At 37.5% G+C, this 16,839-nt stretch overlaps 3 protein-coding genes, 1 long non-coding RNA gene and 1 other non-coding gene across 7 annotated transcripts; 2 read left to right on the forward strand and 3 right to left on the reverse strand.

Annotated features, from left to right (window-relative positions):
• Nucleotides 1-969: 969 nt before the first annotated feature.
• On the reverse strand, nucleotides 970-7,458 carry LOC106426669. Its single transcript, XM_013867391.3, has 20 exons — nucleotides 7,253-7,458; nucleotides 6,881-7,167; nucleotides 6,676-6,781; nucleotides 6,501-6,583; nucleotides 6,233-6,393; nucleotides 6,045-6,138; nucleotides 5,680-5,762; nucleotides 5,379-5,588; nucleotides 4,787-5,146; nucleotides 4,527-4,689; nucleotides 4,106-4,297; nucleotides 3,758-3,967; nucleotides 3,585-3,677; nucleotides 3,288-3,505; nucleotides 2,694-3,194; nucleotides 2,529-2,609; nucleotides 2,363-2,448; nucleotides 1,662-2,267; nucleotides 1,438-1,591; nucleotides 970-1,347 (listed from the first exon to the last, which is right to left on the reverse strand). The coding sequence occupies exons 1-20, from the start codon at nucleotides 7,374-7,376 to the stop codon at nucleotides 1,287-1,289; spliced, it is 3,873 nt and encodes a 1,290-aa protein (XP_013722845.2). The 5' UTR covers nucleotides 7,377-7,458; the 3' UTR covers nucleotides 970-1,286.
• A 125-nt stretch (nucleotides 7,459-7,583) lies between these two features.
• TRNAF-GAA lies at nucleotides 7,584-7,656 on the reverse strand. The gene has a single exon. It is a non-coding gene; the product is annotated as a tRNA-Phe (tRNA).
• Nucleotides 7,657-9,031: 1,375 nt separating this feature from the next.
• Nucleotides 9,032-10,491, forward strand: LOC106430108. Its single transcript, XM_013870881.3, has 7 exons — nucleotides 9,032-9,349; nucleotides 9,433-9,532; nucleotides 9,625-9,720; nucleotides 9,819-9,871; nucleotides 9,952-10,000; nucleotides 10,080-10,127; nucleotides 10,230-10,491. The coding sequence occupies exons 1-7, from the start codon at nucleotides 9,111-9,113 to the stop codon at nucleotides 10,311-10,313; spliced, it is 669 nt and encodes a 222-aa protein (XP_013726335.2). The 5' UTR covers nucleotides 9,032-9,110; the 3' UTR covers nucleotides 10,314-10,491.
• Nucleotides 10,492-11,361: 870 nt separating this feature from the next.
• LOC106430107 lies at nucleotides 11,362-13,875 on the forward strand. 3 transcript variants are annotated; one of them, XR_001285901.3, is made up of 4 exons: nucleotides 11,362-11,554; nucleotides 11,715-11,791; nucleotides 11,905-12,086; nucleotides 12,335-13,875. It is a non-coding gene; the product is annotated as an uncharacterized LOC106430107 (long non-coding RNA). The 3 variants fall into 3 exon arrangements; XR_007316056.1 differs by having other exon boundaries at nucleotides 12,853-13,875; XR_002664159.2 differs by having other exon boundaries at nucleotides 11,905-13,875.
• Nucleotides 13,876-13,920: 45 nt separating this feature from the next.
• Nucleotides 13,921-16,828, reverse strand: LOC106430105 (UDP-D-xylose:L-fucose alpha-1,3-D-xylosyltransferase MGP4-like). Its single transcript, XM_013870880.3, has 4 exons — nucleotides 15,454-16,828; nucleotides 14,789-14,950; nucleotides 14,489-14,698; nucleotides 13,921-14,359 (listed from the first exon to the last, which is right to left on the reverse strand). Exons 1-4 carry the CDS (start codon nucleotides 15,919-15,921, stop codon nucleotides 14,147-14,149), a joined length of 1,053 nt encoding a protein of 350 aa, XP_013726334.2. The 5' UTR covers nucleotides 15,922-16,828; the 3' UTR covers nucleotides 13,921-14,146.
• Between the last annotated feature and the right edge of the window lie 11 nt (nucleotides 16,829-16,839).

The raw sequence follows: 16,839 nt of genomic DNA on the forward strand, positions 1-16,839 counted from the left end.
AAGTGAACTACGTTGAGAAAAGTAGTTGGTAGATTGTATTTTGCTGCATGCTAAACTCATGCACACAGAAAGGTTTGACCAGTGTTGAAATGTCGTCTCCGTTCGGATAAAAACAATCAACATATATAAGTTAATTTGGCGTCCAGGATCATTATTCTATAATCTAAACTAACATCAAGTTCAAGTTGTGAGTTTAATAAGTTCTTTCACCAATTTAAAGATCGTATTTTTTGAAATTCCCAATGTTTTTGTTGTTTTAGTTTAAGGGTTTTTAATATAATTAGGAACCGACAGCTTAGTTAACCGCAATAGTACCATACCATACAGTCGACAGTTAGTAAATTTTAAAATAAGATCAGCATTGAGTTCCATTGTTAATACAAATTTAAATTCAACTAATTGGGCTATAGTATATGTAACAATGCATTGTTTTGCTAATGCCATAGAGATTTTTAGCATCAAAACTAAACTAGTTTAAAATCACATACTTGAGTCATACCAAACTTTTAAGAGTATATTTCTTGCTTCGGCCAACAGATTTGGAAGAATATGCGAACATTATTATTGGGTTAATCCTCCCAATGAACTATTGAATAAATTAATAAAAATGATCAGAGATTTGGTCACCAACCACAAAATTAGCAAATGAACGGACATAAGCAAAACATGATGATTACATGACAGATCTCATTTGAGATAATTTTGAGTTAAGTTTTAAACATTTGAAACATCGAATATGTTTTCTTTATTTGTGAAATACCAAAGTTGAGAACATTCCATTGTAGATGTTCTAAGAATATTACAAAAAGAATATAAAATACAAGCTAAATACAGTTAGAAAATTTTAAAGCGTTTATGTGTACAAAATTCAAAATCTATATATTGAGATCTGGACGGGATGTAAAGGTCGAAAAAGCCACACACAAGTATCACAAAACTACTATTTATTAATTTCTAAAGAATCAAATATGTGACGAATATAATTTATTAATGAATCGTACTTAATTGATTAGTAACATGAATAAGGTCATGTGTAACATTGATATTTCGTCCACAAAGGTCCCACCCACATGGGGCACAATTCCATATTACCGATCTTTGAGCAATAATGTAACTATCAAATTGGGTTCAGATCCATCCATGATCCCACAATTTAATAGCCCACCGACCGACAAAAAACACATCTCTTATCAAACTTTAAACCAGAAAGCAACCCCGGTTTACTCTTAACCAGCAATCAAAATTGGGTTGGTACAAATTACAGTTCTTTGACACGAACCGAGCTGTTAACCGGAGAATTCAACCATTTGGATTCCACGTCCAGCCACAGCGATTTGGTATCTGTTTCTGCACAGACAGATTCAATATAACATGTTTGGTATGTGAGCAACATGGCTATAGATAATAAGGTAAAGGGTGTTAATGCATTTTACTTACTCATCAATGGCTTTAGCATCAAGCGCCTCTGGCTCTGGTACACTTATGACTATATGAGCGTGCTCGACCAGTTTACCATCTTTGTCTAGATACCAACATCTCACACGTTGATCAAGTCCTGTTGAGAATATCCACTTCACGTCCATCCACACACCTTCATCGTATCAAAAATCAAGAATCAGTATTTTCGTTAGGGAACTGGTGAAAGATAAGCTTGTTGGTACCTTTTATGGCAGAGCTATGAGCTGATCCAACACCTCCACGGTCAGTGAGCCTGATACTGTAACTTGGGGCTTCAGATTTGTTGGCTGGGCTATTTCTAAGGATGTTGAAGCTAAGACAATGAAGGGCTTGATCATCACCGCCGCTAATCACATTGAATATCAAACCATTGCCGTGACTTGGAGAGCAGCTCGAGCGGGAAACATGAAGGCAGTTGACGCCAGATTGATGAGCATTCTTAACGACATGTGACGGCTTTATCTCGCTTGTATCAGGAAGAGAGTCTGCACTTTCGTTGGTATCGTTTTCCTGAGGAACAACACCATTTGCTGGATCTTCCAAAGACGTGGCTGGATCTTCTTCTGCAGCTTCACTGCTACTGACTTGTGTTCTCTTCGCGCCTAACATTTTCCATTTCCTACCACCTTGGCTTCCTCTTCCAGTTCGTGGTCGTTTCTGACAATCAATGAACTTCTCGATATGGAGGCTCGATACTTGCTTCACAAAAGCTTCTACACTTGTAGTTACATCCCAAAAGGCTATGCTTCCATCTGTGGCTCCGCTGATGAGAAGATAAACATCACTAGATGATGTATTATTATTCTCACCTGTCATGTAAAGTTGCCGAAAAATGTTACACGAGTGAATAATGAGTTTAACCACAAGAAGATTTCGAGAAAAGTATTAATGTAAATGGCTAAACCTTCATTTGGAGGATGCAGAGGCACAATGGCGTGTTGTAGTGACAGAACTGGAGATTTCAGAGGAACCAAAGACGCAACATCAAACCTGAAATTAGAAGCAGAGTAAATCAAAATGAAACACATAGGTAAATATAAAAGTCATCAAACAAGTAAACACTTGATTACCATAATCTATGCGGCAAGACCAGCGCTCGTAGTGTAAGGGTGGCATCAGAGCAAGCCACGGCGATAAAACAGATAGTTAGCCTGAAAAAGATGAAGAGACAAGATTTCAACATCGTCTTATCATCGATGGGTTCAATCAAAGTAAGTGAAGGCTGTCCCTCTAACCTGGAACCAACACATTTGACTAGAAAAGCAGTCGTAGCCATGTATCTCCAGTCATCTTCATAGTTTTCTCGCCCCTGATACGAATTGGATCTTGATTCTGTGACGTTAACGCTAGTATCTTCTTCCACACCTTCCAGTTTCGGAGATTTCTCAATCTTTTTACTTTTGGTGGGCATGTCAGTAGCAAGCCATTGGAACGTCACTGAAGAGACATCCGATGAAGCTCTATCGTCTCCGTTATCACTAACTAAAGATTCTCCCTTCTTATTTTGTCTACCATTCCTTAGGAGCCAAGAGGTTAGAACACGCTTGGCTCCAACAGATATCAGTAAGCAAGGGCTTTCACTATCATCCATCACAGAGTCTTCTCCGCCAATGTCTGGTATGTCTGAAGCAATTATGTGCATGTTTGATACACAGCAAACTGATCTCACTGCTGATCCTCCAACATGTTCTCCTAATAGCTCTGATGTTGACCAATTTCCAAACTCGGATGCATACCTAGATGAACCCCGAACACTTTGAAACAGTTAGACAAAAGCATTTATATCATCAAGCATCACGTAATTAAAATTTATTATGACTACTACCCACCTAGTTAATCTCACGGATCCATCTTCACACCCTGTTGCAATCCAACTAGACCGATCAGATATTTTGCGTTCTTCAGATTCAGATCCAGCTTTTGTATCCGCAGAGATGAAACATAAGGAATGTAATTCTCTTCCATGAAACTGTGTATGCAAATTCAGAGGAAATACTTTGGTCTTTTCTCCTCCAACCCAGTGTCTATGAATATGAATGACATCATCCTAGGAAAGAGACAGGTTTACAATCAGTCAAAGACACAAACATTACTATACAAGTTTCATTGAGAGACAGAAGATGTACCTTCACATAAGCAAAACAGTTTTGCATCTCAGGGATGTCCCCGAGATAGAAAGAGTGGGGACGACGCCATCCACCGCATGAGATCTGTGCAACCTGTTGTCATAAGAAGTTCAGAGTATTATTACAGCTAGGATCTAAAAAGGTCAATATAAATCGAGAAGCCAGAGGAGGACCTTTGTTTCAGTTGTTAAGTTCCACAAAATAAAATCCGTTGATGAAAATCCAGCGGCATATTCATTGTTCGGATGGTCTTTGGAAAAGTGCATGCCTTGGCAAACAGATTGGACTAAGCTCAACTCTTTCAGTTGTTTCAAACCCATAAACTCTAAAGCCTGCCTCTCTCTGTCATATTCAAAATAGCATATGCAACCGTCTGCTCCTGTCTGAAAATGAGATTTAGAAAAAAAGGAAGAATCAACAAACAAGAAAATGAAAGAAAATATTTCATAAATTTATTTCTCCTGATAAACCAAGCAAGCACCGAGAGCAGAAGATAACAAGCCTAAATAAATTAGTCATACCGAGCATATCTCAGCTTTGTTGGAAGTTAATCTGACCACTGAAAGACTGGAAACAGTTGAAATCCCATGGGCAGCTTTGAAATAGTTAGATGAAGGTATCTTCACTTCTGGAGAAACAGAAACCTCGTTCAGCATATCCTTTGAAAGAGGAAAGAGTGTAATATTGCCACGTAAATCTCCACACACAAGCACCTGCAAGCAACAATCATGTCAGTACAGATTACAAACTTCACAAGGCTAAAACACAACACAACTCTTGGATGCAATCTAATAGACAACATATCTAAAAAATATTATCTCTTTAGTATTTTGCCATAACCAAGAGTTGTGTTCGTAGCTCTTCATTTAGCTGATATGGTGTAGAGAGGAAAAGGAAAGCAATATAACACAGAAACATGGCAATGACTGCAACGAGTATTACCTCATCTTCAGCTGATGCATCTACACACATTATTCGCATTCCAAAAGAAGACGAAAATTCGGCCACAAGGGAGATATCATAAGCGGTAGAAGCAGCAGAGGCTAAAGGATCAGATAGTCTCCACAGCTTCAATAGTCCTCTAGGATTGCAAGAACAAACAAACCTGGAAGCCAGAGACTGAAAACTGTAATCTCATAATATTTCTCACCACATGATTCATTATATAGGTCCAGTATCCTTTCAATCAACGAGATATTTACCTATATCCTAATGATTTGCACCAGAAGGTCCCCAGAAGTTGTCTCTCAGGGCTAGCCTTCCAAGTTTGATTTGATCCCGCAAGTGGGTTATACATATCACCAATAACTCGAACTATTGTCATATTTCCTTTGCCATCTCCAAGAGCAACCCAATCATCTAATGCACAAGACTCGTGTACCTTTCCTCCAGGCAAAACATCCATGGTAATAATAGGCCCTTCTTCAGGTATTCGAACTAGCTCAGTCCACTTTACATTTCCAGATGGTAACAATCTTGCATGGTACAAGCAACCATGGTTTGTGGCCACGTACATGGTATCCTCCTGCGTAAACTGCAAACAGCGTACATACTCACTCTTGCTGCAAGGGGAAAACAATCATATTTACAAATTATACACAAGAAAATCCAGACATTCATTTACAGTTTTAAACCGCCCTCTTCCTTAGTTACATAAATAGCTATATTAACAGGAACATGAATCCAAATTAACAGATTCACTTAACCTCAACATTTCTAAACATTACTTTGATTTACTACCATTCATGTTCAAAGTCACCAGTCTCTAAAATCTTGTCAGGGCATATGTATTACCTGTCCATGCGACCAGTATGCTGCACTGAATTTGGGAGACGGGTTGAAAAAGATTCCACCTTATCTTGTGAATCATGCATTCCTACAGTATCCAACAAGATTTCAGACCCACAATTATGCAATTGATGCACTTTGATTGCGGAGTCAAATCCAGCAGTAACAAGAAGGGATGAGTTCGGATCATACAAACATCTCCATATGCCTCTTCCGCTGTATGGTAAACAATGGCTCTTCATCAGTAATAACATAAACGCAAAGAGTAAAAAGTGCAATCGACCAAATACACCATGTCACCACTTACGTATGTTCCTTTATCACTTCCAGCTGCGTACCATCCATGCCCCAGATACGGCATGTACAATCCTCACCAGCAGTAACAATCAACTGAAACAGAAAAACATCCAAATTCAATAACCTAATGTGCTCATCCATCGTTTATCATGATGAACAGATTTATACCTACAATAAAAAACCTATGATCTAAAGTTAAACGGTGACCGTTCCTCTATTCATCAAAATTTTGGGCTGATAAGTTTTCTAACCGCAGAGGCACTGACATTCACATTCTATGATTTTGATCTCTTAGCCTAATACTTAAATGAATGCAGAAAGTTCAAACAAAGTTACAAAACTATATAGTAAGTCAAAGAAATTTGAGGTACATACAGAGTCTGAGATGCAGCAGTCCCAAACCCTCACACTGTGACCAAACAGCACAGGGCCAATGACCTCCTGCGAATCAATTTCCCATATCCTAGCACTATAAAAGACAAAATAAATACTCCATTAAACACAAGACCAAAAGGACTCATGAAAAGGTGAGGTGTTTATTAAAACACAAAACAAATGTTCACCTACGATCATCAGAGACGGAGACTAGTCTAGATCCATCCAAAGACCAAACGATGCGAAATATTGAACCCTCATGACCAGCGAGTCTAAGCATATGTGAAGCACAATATTGCCCATTGCCTAAGTTGTCACCATCAAGACCAGCAGCCCTCCAAACAATGATCTGCCAACAAGAAGCCGATTCCATTTACTTAAACCATCTCAGAAACAAAAACAGAATCGACAAATGGCAGCAAAGTAAAGAACCAGCGGGAAGAAAGGTTAGCCTACCTCATTGAAAATAGTGCCAGAAGCGATGCGTAGCGTCGAAATACTATTGCCCCATAATCGCATTGTATAAAGTAGACACCGTTCTGCAAACCATTCAAGTGTTTCAGTACATAAATTCAAAAGCTATAACTTGAGTCTTCAAAACCCTTAAACCCAAGTAACAGTTAAAACCAACCTGGTGAATGAATCACAAAAGCCATACGTGACTCTTTAACATCCCAAACACACACAGAGTTATCACTACACCCAATAGCTAGAAGCTTATCTTCTTCCTCCTCATCCTATCATCACAACAACAAACCCCACTCTCATCAGGAAACAAGTCACACTACAAAAAATCAACCAAACACCAACAGAGGAAAACAGAGTTTCATTCCAACCTTCAAGAAACAAACGTCAAAGACCCAATTGCTAAGCCTCGGCAAAGACTCAACCACTTCCAAACCCACAGAGACTTCACCACCACTCGAACCTAACTCAAAAACCAACGCAAAGATCTTCACTTTCTTCTCCCCAAACACAACAAGCTTATACGTATACTTATCACCAGAACGAACAAAGCTTCTGCTACAAACAGTGCCGTGGACGCGAACTCCCTCAAACACTTGGAACGAGCGAATCAGCTCCCCGGAGCTCAATTCGTAAAGCAGAATCTCCGAACCGGATCCTAATTTTCAAATTAACGAATCCCTAATTACATCGAAAACTAATTGAAATTTGAATTTAGAGAACAAGTAAGTGTTTTAGCTCACCGGCGAGAAGATAAGGAATGGGGGAAACGTGTTGCGGGAGGTTGAGGAAAGCTAAGGAGGAGACTTCTCCGAGATATGGACCGGCACGAGGGTTCCACGTGCGGCGGGTGTTGTCTTTCGCCATCGCTTTGCTTAGCTAGTGCGGCGGCGGCTCCGACTTGAGTTGAAAGTTTTTAGTGGTAACAGAAACTGTAGTCAAACTTTCCAAAATGAGTCAACTAAACATTTGGGCTTAGGAACTGTTTGAGAGTGAATGGTCCAATGGGCCTACAAATAGAAAATTACAATTAGGGAGTGAAGGGCCCAAAAGCCAGAAAATAATAAAATAAGATGCGGTGAGCGTGGATCGAACACGCGACCTTCAGATCTTCAGTCTGACGCTCTCCCAACTGAGCTATCCCCGCTTTTGTTTATTATTTTATTTGTATTATATATATACTATAAACGTATTTATTTTTGTTAGTTTTTGAATGTGTGTGAAATGAACAAAATGATCGTGACCGAAAAGGATCTTTATTAATGTTGGCCCATTAATGTATTCTATTAAGCCCATCTTTATTTACCGAACATATTTCAACCTGTTGAAGCAAGACACGTGGCATAACCAAACACAAGAAGCAAACTACTTCTCCTCCTTTCATACTCCAACGACACGTTCTTTCCATTTCTTTTTTTTTTTTGCTAAAAGGTAAATATCATTTCAAAATGAACTTTGAAGTTTACAAGATGTTAAAGAAAACTGTAGACTTCTATGCTAGATTACACGGCAAAAAAGATAAAAACATGTAATCAAGAAGACAATCGAGCCTGAAACCGTTCTGCCTTGGAGCGAACAGGACAACAAGGATCAATACAAACTTAAGAGTCGGGCGAAAAGACATAAACGATGTAGGCAGATGGGGAGACCGAAAACCAGAGATCAAGGGACACGATGCTGGCTGGAAGTTGTTTCATCTGACTGCCTGAACCAATACCTTCCTCTGAGACACAGAGACAAGCCCGCTCAAGGACCGCCCTCTTAGTCCGGGCTGGGCAAACACTGAACCCAAAATCCAGTACAGACAGGACAACACAAAACCGCAGGAGCTTAATAGCGCTCAACGAACCTAACCGCTCGTCCTCTAAGCCGGTTAATGGAAAGGGGCAGCATCACCACTTCCTGCGTCTTACTCCCTCCTCCAGCTGCAAGGTGCTTACCCTGATCTCGAAGAGCTCAAAAACACCACTCCCATGCTCGTTTAAACCTGCAGATCAAACCCATTCTCCCAAGAAACGCCAGTCAACTGCAAAGGGGGGAAGAGGAGCTAACAAGAGCATCAACTCAATAGCCAGAACGTCTAGATCGACTCGAAAGGAGAATCATCTCATCAATCGAGATCTGAGGTCCCGGGACCTCCTCTCAGACGCGGCAAACCCAATTTACCTTTGAATCGATGATGGCAAGAGGCGACGTTTAGGAACCTCGCCGTCGAAGTGATTTTTATGTTAGGAGAGGAATCACCTTCACCAGTGGAAAGAAGATTCGTGTTGTTAACCCAGTCGCAGAGAGCCTAGACACGAACCCCCGGACTCGTATCAGCACTGTAGACAGAGCCACAGAACGCGTACGAAAGCACCAGAGATTGAGACACATCACCAACGGACCACGACGGAGAGGAACGTGGACTTGACGGGAGCATCGTGAGCCCTCTCGCAACGCCTAGAGGCGCCGGAGAGGCAAGGCGGAGGCTGAGGTGAAAACGAAGGAAGTTAGGGTTAGGGAGAGAAATTTGGGGGCGCCTTAGGTGGACGTTCTTTCCATTTCTCTCGCCGTTAAAACATAAACCACACAGAAAACACGACGACGAACCAACAAAAGATGTCTGCGACGACGGCGATTTTCTCTGTTACGAACTCTAATGCCGTCTCCACCGTATTCAGCAATCGAAAGCTTCATTGCAACAACGGCGCTGTAGCTAAACCCACTTCGAGATATTCACCTTCTTCTCTGATGAAGCCTTGGCCTCTTGCTTCTAGATTCTCCCCTTTGATTTCACCAACTGTTAAATCTTCGGTGTTCAGGAGGTTCGACACTCTCATGGAGTGGCAAGAATGCAAGTAAGCAATTCATCATCTTCCCCCACATCCAAAGGATTTAGATTTAAACCAAAGTTTCGAACCTTTTTGTGTCTGAGTTTCAGAGTGAGGAAGAAGGTGGAAGTGCCTGTATCAGTTGCTTACGGACTCTACTCCGAGCGAGAGTCGATTCCTAGATGGATGACTTTCATTTCATCCGTAAAGGTCATATCATATGCCTGTTCTTGTTTGTTATTGAACATTGAAACGACGTCGTTTTGTGTTGTTAGTGTTGATGTTGTGGTTTAGTTATGCAGGTGCTCAAGGACAAATCTGATTTGTCTCGATGGACATTGAAGTATTCAGCTTTTGGTCAAAATCTAGAGTACTCTTGGCTTGCTAAGAACTTGCAGGCAAGTAGCTTCAACACTCTTTGTTATAGTTTTTTTTATTACAAGAAGTATATGTTAGGCGGCTTTGATGATTTTTTTTAATTTATGTTTTTGTGCAGCCACTCCCGAACCAGAAAATACACTGGATTTCTCTTGAAGGTCTTCCCAACAGGTAAACTGAATTGTAATGAATCTAAAACTTCTTGTCTTGAATCAAGCTTGATGTGAAGGTCTTGTCTTTTTTTAAAACAGGGGTACTGTTCGGTTTTTCCCGCAAGGACCTTCATCATGTGAAGTGGAAGTGAGAGTTCTTCTTTTGCTTCTGCAACATTCTCTCATTCATTCATCTTTTCTGAGTTCTTGTTTTGCTTTGCTTGCAGCTAACCTTTGCTTATGAAGTTCCTCTGCTACTTGTACCATTTGCAACAGTAAGCATTCTTTATTCTATTGTATCAATATTCGATGATTTAGAGAGTGAATCAACACAACTGAATGTTGTCTAAAATCTTTGGCCTTTTGTTTTCGGTCAGGCGCTTCAACCGCTAATGCAAGGAATGATTAAGGATAGTTTGGAGCTATTTGCAGAGATTGCAAAAAGCACAAAGACCACTTAGTTATACAAAAAACACAACAGCAAAATTATCCACAATACATAACTCATTGTTCTTACAAGGAATTTGCATAGAGAATCATTGTTACGACGACAGAGTTACCATATTTATTTTCTTATAAAGAATTGTTCATGTCAAGAAATGACCTTTTTAATACATATATAGTCACTATATTTTAATCTTGGAGGACTAGAGACTCTAGAGCACAAAGACCACTTAGTTATACAAAACACAACAGCAAAATTATCCACAATACATATATTCTCATTGTTCTTACAAGGAATTGGCATAGAGAATCAATGTCATGACGACATAGTTACCATATTTATTTTTTTAGACAAAACTGTTCATGTCAAGAAATGACTTTTTTAGATATATATATAGTCACTACATTTTAATCTTGGAGGACTAGAGACTCTGGATTTGTCTGAACAAAAAAAAATGTAATTGTTGACCAATGAATGACACTTAGTTGAGTATAGGTAACATTATACATAAACTTTCTGTGATTCGATAATATAAGATCCGAGAGAATTCTGAATTTAGCTTTTTATTGCCATCTCTGAGTGATCCTTCTCTCTCTGCTCTACTTTACATGCCAACGGAAACCAAACTAGTGTCTCCAATGCAAATAATAATAATATCATTTATGACTTTATTACTATAAGAATAATAATAATATTTATTCTTTTGTTAAAGATTTGATTGGGCTCAATAAACCTAATTTATTTATTCTCGAAACTACGTTATATTTTTTTGTAACTTAAAACTATGTTATATTGACCCGTTATATATGATTTACTTATTTAAATAGGACCGTTGTAATTCACCCCGTTAGTGAAAAGACTGAATAAACATCGAACGAACACAAATTACTTTAAAAATAAGACCGTTGTAATAAACATCGAACGAACACAAATTACTTTAAAAATAAGACCGTTGTAATTAACCCGTTACGTAAAATATTGAATATACATCGAAGGAATAAATAAGACCGTTGTAAATGAAAATGAGCCGTTGGACGCTCCTCTATATAAGAAGAGCTCCTCTTGCCTTCTTTCACCATCAACCTCGTCCTCCTCTCATTTCTTACAAACTCTTTGCAAAGAGACAAGCAAAATAAAAGACCAACAAGAGTTAAAGACTCTGTCGGAGAAAGAAGACTCGGTCGGAGAACGAAGACTCTGTAGGAGAAAGACATAATGGCGACAAGATTCAAACAAACATGCCTGATCAAGTCGGAGGTATCTATTCTTCGCTGTCTTTCTTTTTATTTATTTTATGTCTTTTCGTCAATATTTTGTGGCATGATCTCGAACAGATCGTGATGTTACATATATATATATATTTTTTTTTTTTGTGATGGTATATTTATGTATATGTTCTTTGGAATCTCTGTAACAGGTGGCGGATGATGTGAAGAATCGTCGTGCGCTCGGTGACATCGGAGAGAGGAAGCCAAAACCCAACCGACTCCAACGGTCAGATCTGTCTTTTATTTATTTTTATTTGTGTTTTTTTTCATCAACATTTTCGTGTATGAATCTAAAACAAATCGTGATTATATGTTCTTTTTGGGGGAGTCTTGAAACAGGAGGTCGCGCTTATGGTTTAAAGATGCTGCATATGTGAAGAATCGCCGGAGCTGATCAGAACCGAGAGAGAGAGAGGAAGCCAAATCCCACACTGCCCATACGGTCAAACATTCCATCCACCGACTCCTGTTGTCATTTTTGACCGATGATGACGCAATCACCAACCTCCTTCCTTCTTCAGGTGATAATCTCTTATCCTCTTTCTTTTCTTCTTTTTATTTAGATAAAAGTTTTTTAATGATTGATTATGAAAGTATAAATGACATAATGTGGAACTAATCTAGAACATGATAGTCCTGTGGTCATTTTTGATATAACATAGTAGAGAGTCTTCATATTATGTGTTCATTTATCTTTCTGATTAATTTCCAAAAATTTTAAAATCTTTTTTATTTCTTAAAAGTTTTTGATAAAAGACATTTTTCTTAGGTTTTTGAATGATTTGATTACGGAAGCTAAATGCATAATGTGGGTATTTTCGAACATGATGTCCTGTCAATTTTTATGGTCGTTAGAGATATGATGGTTGTTTATCTTCACATTATATTCATTTAACTTTCTAATTAATCATCAATTTTATTTACAAGTATTTTTCTTTTAATAGCTTTTTTTTTGCTGATAAAATACATTTTTTAAGGTATTTGAATGATTGATCACGGATGCTAACTGCATAATGTAAAACTAATGTGAAACTAATCGAACATGTTGCTTATGCAAAGATCATGTTCAAGCTAATCTGAATTAATTTATGTTTTCATGGTTGTTACTGTACCTAAAATATATATAATCCCTAAAGACTAAACGCGAATATCTTGAACCCCAAATGTCTAAATCTGGAAATGGTTTAAGATTACTTAAGTTGTCAACAATACTTAAGTCTCATAAATAGTTAATATAGTAAGAGATCATATAGTAAGAGATCATATAGTAACTGTGTGTCACTGCAGACATGTCTCATTTCATGTCGTTAGGCCTCTCATCTGCACAGCTTGGGGTAACGAAAATTCAGAACTAACGAATCTCAGAATATATTCGCAAAACATACATCTTAGAAAGTCAGAAATTCTCAATTGCGTGTATTTGTGTGTTCATATCATTTTATCTTTCCTCTCAAAACATACGCTTAGAACCAATGTGTAGAACGGCTTTCTTCACCTTCTTAGGAACAGACATAGCTCGAAGTTCTGCTAATAATAAATGAATGGAGAGAGTCTTGTGTTTTAGTTTCTTGTTGAATCGATCTAGATGTGTGTGTTTTAACAGTACATGAATTATGCAGAAACATCCAAAATTCTGTTCTTGAAAAGAAAAACATCAATAAGTCCTTTTTGTCCTGAAACCATTAAGCTTAGTTACATGGTTTGAGTTTGATCCGCAAAACATGTTTATCTAATCCGAATTGATATTATAATAAGTTTATAGGTCTTGAATGCGGTGTGGATCAACAAAGTCAATAGTATAATAGTAGTTTTCTCTAGCATCTATGCAAAGTTCAAGCTGCGTCTACTGAATCAGAAAAACACTAACCATGTCGAGAAAACATGTAAGAGATAGATTCATTTTGATATGGAAATATATAAGAAAACTAGGACCGTAGACTACAGTTTGGCAGTTTTATGCGAGAGAGAGAGAGTGGAGATAGTTATGGGAAAGCTGAGTTGATATCACTAGAGGAGCTAAAAGATGAATCAAACGGATACTTTGTGAAAGACACCATTGTTCTTGAAGCTGTTATGCTTTGTGTCTCTCAGAGACTTAAGTTGGTCGAGTCCACTATCTAGATACTTTTCTTCTCGTCATCTTTTGTGTTCAAGTTGTTTACTTATGTTTCAAAACGTCCTTATTTTTGTGGCTGTGTGTCATGGGTTGTTTGATTATATGAATAAACTAGTATCTAGGTAAATTTTGTGTGTTTTCATTTCACCATCTTTGTTTCCATGTAATAATAATGAAGTCAACTATTTTCGTAATTTCCATAATAATTAATTGTTTTCCCTTGTTTCAAATAGTCATTATAAATAAATCACTATGAAATTAGTGTTCTAGAAGATGATAGGCGCTCATTATATTATTTATAAATAATATATATGATTTACATGAAATTAGAAGAATATACATATATATAAATAAAAGTTATAAAAAATAATGATTCGAATAATCTCAAGATATACATCTCTTTTATTTACTACCTCTGTTTTGAATCAGCCATATAACATTCACAAGTAACAAGGCATTCAAATTTCACTCTAACTTTCCCAAGGGGGACTCAAAAGCATGATCATCAACTAGCCATAGACCAAAGTCGTGGAAGCGTTTCATCTTATTCTCGTAACCCATTATGTAGTTGTTGTGGACTATGACATGTTTCCCCTTTGTCTCTTCAACCCATGTCGCGTTCTGGAAATACAATCCTCCTGTTGGAAATGCTGCCTGTGAAAGCAAGTATAAATCTACCTGCAGAAACACAAGATCACAAAGAATGTATTCAAACAAGTGAACTAGTACAAAAACATTCATAAGTTAGATAAAGAGTCAAGAGGCTGCTGAGTCTTATGATATTATACGCATTAAATTAAAAAATACCTGACTAGCTGTCTTGTTAAGTGCCCAGTTAAAAGCAGGCTGATCATTTCCTTCATATGCTTTAGTTCCATCTTGAAGTTCCTTAATCCATTTCTTCATGAGAAGCTTTGCTCCATTGGTGGGACGCAAGAAAATCATGCAGCTACATATATAAGTCACTCCATTACGATCCGGAGGTGGTAAATCATGGGACTGATTCAAAGGCTTAATCTGGAACCAAATTAATTTGGAGAATAAAGATTTAATAAAAGAAAAAACTCTGAAAATGTTAAGGAGATATGTGAATTTAAATGCACTTACTCTAGTCATGTCATCAGTGAAGTATGCGTCGTGGCTTCCTTCTAAGTACTGAAACGGATCTTGCAACCAGACCATATCAACATCGTTGTACATCACATTATAGCCTAGCTCCAAAAGCTGCATGAGATGTCGTGGCCTCCGAGATGTAAACTTGAAGAAACCCTAATTTGGATGTGATAGGATTAGTTTTTTTTTTTGTTTGTAATAAGGCTTGATTGATAAAATTGGTTGAAATACAAGTTTCATCGCAATACAACAACTTTTTTGCGGTGATACACGTCATGATACATCCACAAGTCCACCAGTCTTTTGTTATTGATCATCGGATACGCATAGATGTATTAAATATATAGTATAATATTATAATATATTAAACATTATAATGTATAAATAATAAGAATTTTCTTACTAATTTTCTTACAATTTTATAAATAAATAATTATTTATTATTTATTATTATAGTATCATGACGTGTTTAAAAGGTAAGTCATTACGGTTTTTAGGGTCTAATGCGTAGTCAATTCATTCATTACAAAATGCTTATACGATGAAAACTATGTATTCAAAACTCAAAGTCATGCATAAAACCCAATTTTCTGATACATATTTTATGAGAATATCTCAAGGTAAAAGTGAAATTTTGGATCGAAAATATGAAACCATACCTTGGAACCGAACTTATGTGCGGTCTGAGAGTCGAGCGCTGGAGGAATGAGAACGGCATGGCCAGGCCACTTCTCGTTAATCAAGTACAAAGTAGCGTAATCCTCAGCGATCACGAGGACTTTGTCTTGATGCTTCTGTCTAGAAACGCTGATCAACCAGTTGTTTAAGAAAGGCAAGAAGGGATAGCTAACGGTGCAGACGATCACAGTCCCATCCTTAGCGACAAACTTGGCTGCTTGAGCGAGGGAATAGTCGCGCCAGTTGGAGGGCAAAGAAGAATAAGAAGAAGAAGAAGAGCTTTTGTTAGGAAAGATGAATAAGGGAGATGCTGACCAGCGTAATGATACACCGAGGAGAAGGAGGAGAGCGACAAGGAGAAGTAGACTGCGGCTCATGAGATAGATATGACGACGGTTTGAGGCTGAAGAATGAGAAAGATGAGAGGAAGAGAAAAGCCGCTGAGCCATTGGTGCAGAGGGAGGGGGAAAGAGAGACTACTTTTGATCGGATTCAAAGTTTCAAACGTTAGAAAATATAGAACAAAATTGTTATACGCATTCATACCCAAAAGATAGTCAAAGACAAAAGAAAACAATTTTTGGAATGTAAATTAAGGAATGCATTTTTTACTAAATAACAAACATAATAATTATTTCCCGTTGGCTTTTTAACAAGTTTGACCAAGTAAGCATTTCATTTATCATTTTTAAATGGTGAGGAAAAGATAATTAGGGAACATTAATTTGTCAAGGTACATTGACTTGATAATCAGCTTGTGGAGAGGAAAACACTTGCTAATCAACTTGTGGAGAGGAAAGCATTAATTTGTCAATGTTATTATATAATAAAAATATTATTAATAATTTATGCAATTTAGAAAATGAGAGTGTAACTTCATGCCATCTTCACCAATACCAGATTACCAGTCAAGCTCGTTATCGGTCAAATATGATCTCTCCTACATTTATTTTCTTTCCTTTAAAAGCTTTGAATAGTACTAATATACTTTTTTTTAGTACTAATATACTTCTAAAAACGTTTCTCCAATCAACAATTTCATAAATGGTCTTTGGAGACACGTATCCTTTTTTTTGTATGTGACTTGTACACAATAGTTTCCTGTCCACATGACTTTCTTTCGTGCATATTTTGAATTTGTTTTCCTTGTTCCAAGGATTGTGATACTGCTTTTAAGTTTTATTTTATCTCTGAACTGATTAGATTCCACAAGTTTTGGAAGAAAAAACCCCACGTTAATCACTGACTTTTTTCAATACAGTCCTAAGATTTCGGTCATATTTATATAAAATAAAGCAGAAAATTAGTACTTTTGAAATATTCATTCCGTTTTCTGTTATTTGACGCTACGAATTTATATACATAGA

This window comes from Brassica napus, chromosome A9 (assembly GCF_020379485.1).
Source record: "Brassica napus cultivar Da-Ae chromosome A9, Da-Ae, whole genome shotgun sequence".
NCBI lineage: Eukaryota > Viridiplantae > Streptophyta > Magnoliopsida > Brassicales > Brassicaceae > Brassica > Brassica napus.

What these genes read in the sequence shown, in the direction of transcription:
- LOC106426669 (XM_013867391.3), bottom strand. Translation starts at nt 7,376, where the DNA reads ATGGCGAAAGACAACACCCGCCGCACGTGGAACCCTCGTGCCGGTCCA. An exon ending in CTGGCACTATTTTCAATGAG is followed by an intron (nt 6,394 to 6,500) that starts GTAGGCTAACCT and finishes TCTTGTTGGCAG; the next exon opens with ATCATTGTTTGGAGGGCTGC. An exon ending in TCCGTCTCTGATGATCGTAG is followed by an intron (nt 6,139 to 6,232) that starts GTGAACATTTGT and finishes TGTCTTTTATAG; the next exon opens with TGCTAGGATATGGGAAATTG.
- LOC106430108 (XM_013870881.3), top strand. Translation starts at nt 9,111, where the DNA reads ATGTCTGCGACGACGGCGATTTTCTCTGTTACGAACTCTAATGCCGTC. An exon ending in ATGGAGTGGCAAGAATGCAA is followed by an intron (nt 9,350 to 9,432) that starts GTAAGCAATTCA and finishes TCTGAGTTTCAG; the next exon opens with AGTGAGGAAGAAGGTGGAAG. An exon ending in TACTTGTACCATTTGCAACA is followed by an intron (nt 10,128 to 10,229) that starts GTAAGCATTCTT and finishes GTTTTCGGTCAG; the next exon opens with GCGCTTCAACCGCTAATGCA.
- LOC106430105 (XM_013870880.3), bottom strand. Translation starts at nt 15,921, where the DNA reads ATGGCTCAGCGGCTTTTCTCTTCCTCTCATCTTTCTCATTCTTCAGCC. An exon ending in CACATAAGTTCGGTTCCAAG is followed by an intron (nt 14,951 to 15,453) that starts GTATGGTTTCAT and finishes CATCCAAATTAG; the next exon opens with GGTTTCTTCAAGTTTACATC. An exon ending in TCACTGATGACATGACTAGA is followed by an intron (nt 14,699 to 14,788) that starts GTAAGTGCATTT and finishes ATTTGGTTCCAG; the next exon opens with ATTAAGCCTTTGAATCAGTC.